Below are 5,606 nucleotides of genomic sequence, written 5' to 3'. Positions count from 1 at the left end.
ATACAGTGCATGACGGGACCACGACAGTGCTTTGTTTGATGACATTCGTAGAAAAGTCCAGAAATTGCTCCTACACTGTGTTCGTTGTTCGGATCCAAGTTGCATAACCCAGCATCTACAAATGGCACCGATAAGTGCAGTACCGGTTAATGACTCTAGATGAAGAGTGATTAACAGGCGGACGTAGAGGTACAAGCCGCGTGTGCAGTCAAGTAGCTATCAAGTGACAGGCAACCAAGACTGCACTTATCACCGCCGATAGTGAATGTTGGGGTATGTGAGGTCCATGGCTGTCTAGATACAAGACGTTGCGCGACGTTGCGCGACGAAGAGGAAAGAGAGGTCGCGCTGTGTGGGCGACGGGGGTCATGGCGAAGCCTTGACTCGCGATACCTTTGACACACCCTGGCACCCAATCCCGTGACTGATCATGCAACATGGATCTAAACCATGATCACAGCGTAAAAAGCAGTTTCTGGCTTGAGCTGTGGCTGTCAGGATTTTTTTTGCCGCGACAGTTTCCGTCGCACGCTGTTTTGGTTTCAAGGCATCTTAGAAACCGATTTCGGATTGCTCTGTACGCATTTTACGTTTTGTCGTTGGTTTATTGTCTTGGGAAGTTGGTGGTGTGAGTGGAGGTGTCTTACCCTCCCGTCATGGCGGAACCAATTGAGGCGGAGATTGTGGTGGACCCGGATGACGCCCCTTTCTCGACGCCAAAGCGCCCGATTCGAGTAGCGAGGCCGACCATCAAAATTCGAACCACGACCCGACAGGACGAAGAAACAGTGCAGGAACCGAAGCGAACGATCAGGAACACAACGCGATCAGCATCAATCGAAGGAACGGCGGAACGAGTGAGCGAAACTAGGAGAAGCAGTGGCGGCGGCGGAAGTAGCGGAAGCAACGATGGCCGGGCAATGCTCCAGAAGGCTTTGGAGTTGCTGGGTGAATCCCGCAAGGAGTCCCAATGGCTGAAGGAAGCGCTCAAGCGGCAGATGGAGGTGGCACAGAAGCAGGAAGAAATGATACGAGACTTGAGCTTGAAGTTGGACGAAACCACGAAACAGATGAACGAAGAACTGAAGCAATCCCGCGAAGAACTGAAGCTGGTCCGCGAGCAACTCGAAACGATCGCGACAAACGCCACGCAATCCCCGTCCATGTCGTACGCCGATGTTGCGCGATCAGCCCCATCTTCCCAACCAACCAACCTCCGAACGATTTCGTCATTTAACACAAAGCCGTCTAACCTCTCCGACACGCTGTACTGTACCATCGATACATCCCATGCTGAAAGCGAAGCAGCCGAGCAAATGTCGGTCGGCTCAATCCGAACGATGGTAGAGAGCCAGATCCGTGCGGGCGAAGGCGACACCGCGTCTTGGCGGTGCCGAGCAGTAACGAAGGACCCTAGGAACCCCCATCGAATTAGGATTGCTTGCAGAAACGACGACGAACACGCGATGGTGAAGCGTGTGGTGGATGCGAACCTAGCACGAGGAGCCCGGATGCTCCGTGACGATATTTACCCGATCCGAGTGGACAGCGTCAACCGCACAGCTGTACTGGATGAGAATGGGGACATTCGCGCCGGAGCAGCTGAGGCTTTTGGCGTGGAGAACGACGCAACGATTGCGAAGATAGCGTGGCTCAGTGATAGGAGCGTTGCGAAGGCGTACGGATCGATGGTGGTGTATCTGGGGAAAGCGGCGGATGCACGCCGGTTGCTCGGCGAAGGCTTCTTCCACGCGGGAGGAGAGTCTGGCTACACGAGGCCCTTCGAGCGCCGAGAACGACCGAAGCAGTGCTACAACTGCCAGGAGATCACTGACCACAAGGCCTACCAATGCATCAAGCCCAAGGTATGCGCGAGATGCGCCGCGGAGGGGCATGGCCACCACGAGTGTAGCGCGACGATCCTGAAATGCGTTCCGTGCGGAGGACCACACGAATCGTTCAGCAGAAACTGCAGGAGACTCTTCCCCACTCGACATGAGTAAACGTTTTCGAATGATGCAACTTAATGTGATGAAGCGCGGCGAGGTACACGAGAGCTTGATGAACGACAAGGCAGTTAGGGATGCAACGGTGTTGGCCATCCAGGAGCCGCAGGCGAGGATCACCCAAGGCCGCCTCCTCACAACCCCGATGGGGCACCAGGGGTGGACGAAGATGGTCCCGTCAACGTGCAGAGAGGGTAGATGGGCGATCAGGAGTATGCTATGGGTGAACAAGGAAGTGGAAGCGGAGCAGGTGCCGATGGAGTCACCCGACGTGACGGTGGCAGTTGTCCGGCTCGAGGAGCGGCTGGTGGTGGTTGCGTCGGTGTACGTGCCGGGAGGTGAGAGCCAAGCTCTGCGGAGCATATGTGACAACTTGCGACGAATCGTGTTGGACACTAGACAGCGCGCGGACAGGGTAGTGGATGTGGTCATTGCCGGCGACTTCAACCGACACGACCAGCTCTGGGGCGGAGACGAGATCTCGATGGCCAGGCAGGGCGAAGCGGACCCAATCATCGACCTTATGGACGAATTCGGCCTCAGCAGTCTACTACCGCGTGGCACAAAGACGTGGCAGAGAGGGGAGCACCAGTCGACCATCGACCTCGTCTTGGCGTCTGAAGATCCGACGAACTCGCTAGTCAAGTGTGCGATACACGAGACGGAACACGGGTCGGATCACAGGGCCATTGAGACGATTTTCGACGTCTCGATTCCTACACCGACACCACGGGAGCGCCTACTGTTCAAGAACGCGCCGTGGAATGAGATCAATGCCAGGATCGAGAGAGCGCTGGAAACGACAGCTTGTGAAGGAACGGTGCAGCAAAAGACGGACAGATTGATGGCGGTGGTGATGGAGGCGGTCCATACCCTAACACCGAAGGCTAAGCCGTCGCCGTACTCGAAACGGTGGTGGACGGCCGACTTGACACAGCTTCGTCGGATTTATACGTACTGGAGAAACCGAGCGCGTGCAGAAAGGCGAGCGGGACCAGCCAGGGCGGATCTGGAAGAAAGGGCAAAGGGCGCGTCGAAACAGTACCACGACGCGATTCGTCAACAAAAGAGAAAGCACTGGAACGAGTTCCTGGCGGACAACGACAACATATGGAAGGCTGCCAGGTACCTGAAAGCAGGCGATGAGGAGGCTTTCGGCAAGGTGCCGCAGCTGGTCAGGACAGACAAAACGACGACGACGAACCACACAGAACAAGCAGAAGAGCTACTTACCACCTTCTTCCCTGCCCTCCCCGAAGACATTGACGAGGAGGGTGACAGACCGCAGAGAGGTGCGGTGGACATGCCACCTATCACGATGGAAGAAGAGGAACGCCAGCTGTTTTCGACAAAGTCGTGGAAGGCACCCGGAGAAGACGGGCTCCCGGCGGTGGTCTGGAAGCAGATCTGGCCGGTGGTGCGGGACTGGGTCCTGTCGATCTTCCAGGCATCACTGGAAGAAGGAACACTGCCCCACCAGTGGAGGCATGCAAAGATCATACCGCTCAAGAAACCGGGCAAAGACAACTACACGCTGGCAAAAGCGTGGCGGCCGATCTCGTTGTTAGCTACGCTCGGTAAGGTGCTGGAGTCGGTGATGGCGGAGAGGATATCGCATGCGGTCGAGAGCCACGGTCTCCTACCGACCAACCACTTCGGAGCGCGGAAGCAGCGGTCAGCCGAGCAAGCGCTCCTGCTCCTCCAAGAGCAGGTATACACGGCATGGCGAGGCCGGCGCGTGCTCAGTCTGGTCAGCTTCGACGTGAAAGGAGCGTACAATGGGGTGTGCAAGGAAAGGCTGATCCAGAGGATGAGGGCGCGAGGCATCCCCGAGGACCTCCTCCGATGGGTCTCTGCCTTCTGCTCCGACCGCACGGCAACGATCCAAGTCAACGGACAATCGTCGGAGAGGCAAAGTCTACCCCAGGCAGGACTGCCTCAGGGATCCCCGTTATCCCCAATCCTGTTCCTCTTCTTCAACGCGGACCTAGTGCAAAGACGCATCGACAGCAATGGAGGAGCAATGGCGTTTGTCGATGACTTTACGGCATGGGTGACCGGACGGACGGCTCGAGATAACCGCGCGGGCATCGAATCCATCATCGGCGATGCTCTCGACTGGGAGAGAAGGAGCGGGGCCACCTTCGAGGCGGACAAGACGGCCATCATCCACTTCACCCGGAAGGACTACAAGTCGGACCCGGGTGCTTTTACAATCAAAGGTCAAATCGTTCAACCAAAGAAACACACCAAGATCCTCGGCGTCATCATGGACGCTGGGCTCAAGTACAAAGAACATATTGCTCGGGCGTCGTCGAAGGGTCTACAAGCGGCACTCGAGCTGCAGCGACTCAGGGGCCTATCACCAGCGACGGCGCGACAGCTGTTCACAGCGACGGTGGCGCCGGTGGTGGACTACGCCTCCAACGTATGGATGCACGCGTACAAGGACAAGCTCATAGGGCCCATCAACAGAGTACAGAGAGTATCGGCAAAGGCGATAGTCGGCACGTTTCTCACGGTCGCGACAAGCGTGGCAGAAGCGGAGGCTCACATACTCACCGCGAAAGAGCGCTTCTGGAGGAAGGCAGTCAAGATGTGGGCGGATATCCACACACTACCGGAGACGAACCCACTCCGCAGGGTGACATCCAAAATGCGAAAATTCCGGAATTCCTTCCGCTCGCCTCTCTTCCAAGTGGCTGAGGCTCTGAAGGACGTGCCGATGGATAGGATCGAGACCATTAACCCGCTCACGCTGCTACCATGGGAAGAGAGAATCAAAGTCAAAATCGGTCAGGAAGAGACAAAAGAGACGGAGTCTGCCAGCACGATCCGTGTCGCGGTCAGTAGCTCAGTGAGAAGTGGAATGGTAGGTGTCGGTGGTGTCGTTCAGAAATGGTCGGGGTCACGGGCCGACCCCGCGCTTGAGCCTTTCTCCTTCACGCTAGGCTCAAGGGCAGAGCAGAATCCCTACAGCGCAGAACTGGCAGCGATGGCATACGCGTTGCGGCGGCCGCTGCGAGGGGTGAAAGACAAGAGGATCAGGGTGTTAACGAGCAACAAAGGAGCAGTGCTCTCACTCAAACACCCCCGTCAACAATCCGGACAAGCGTACATGCGCAGTGTATACGATTCGGTGGAGGAACTTCGAAAGGACGACAACGACATCACGATACAATGGGTGGCCGCAAGCGAGGAAGACGAACTGCTTGGGAAAGCGAAGGCTCAAGCGCGCGAAGCCACCAAGGACGACGCCACCCCGCAGGCACAGTTTCCAATGATGAAGTCAACGACACTCAACGTAGCACGGTCAAAAGTGTCACAAGGACGCGCGCTACCCGAAAAGGTCGGACGATTCTCCAAGAGAGTCGACACCGCGCTGCCAGGAAAGCATACCCGCCAGCTGTACGACACGCTTACATGGAAAGAGGCGACCACTCTTGCACAGCTAAGAACCGGAATGGCAAGACTGAACTACTATTTACATCGAATCGACGCAGCGCCTTCGCGCATGTGTGGTTGCGGACAGGCAGCCGAGACGGTTGAGCATTTCCTCTTCCGATGCACAAAATGGGCGACACATCGGGCAGAGATGCT

At 56.7% G+C, this 5,606-nt stretch overlaps 1 protein-coding gene across 1 annotated transcript; it reads left to right on the top strand.

The window, feature by feature from the left end:
• Window positions 1-656: 656 nt before the first annotated feature.
• Window positions 657-5,555, top strand: CORC01_14480 (zinc knuckle; the record flags this gene model as incomplete). The annotated part of the gene is made up of 3 exons (XM_022626088.1): window positions 657-1,865; window positions 2,038-5,414; window positions 5,510-5,555. 3 exons carry the CDS (start codon window positions 657-659, stop codon window positions 5,553-5,555), a joined length of 4,632 nt encoding a protein of 1,543 aa, XP_022467403.1.
• Between the last annotated feature and the right edge of the window lie 51 nt (window positions 5,556-5,606).

This window comes from Colletotrichum orchidophilum, assembly GCF_001831195.1.
Source record: "Colletotrichum orchidophilum strain IMI 309357 chromosome Unknown Scaffold_310.1, whole genome shotgun sequence".
Lineage (NCBI taxonomy): Eukaryota > Fungi > Ascomycota > Sordariomycetes > Glomerellales > Glomerellaceae > Colletotrichum > Colletotrichum orchidophilum.
Note: the sequence above shows the minus strand (reverse complement) of the source record. Positions and strands in the feature narration are given on the sequence as shown.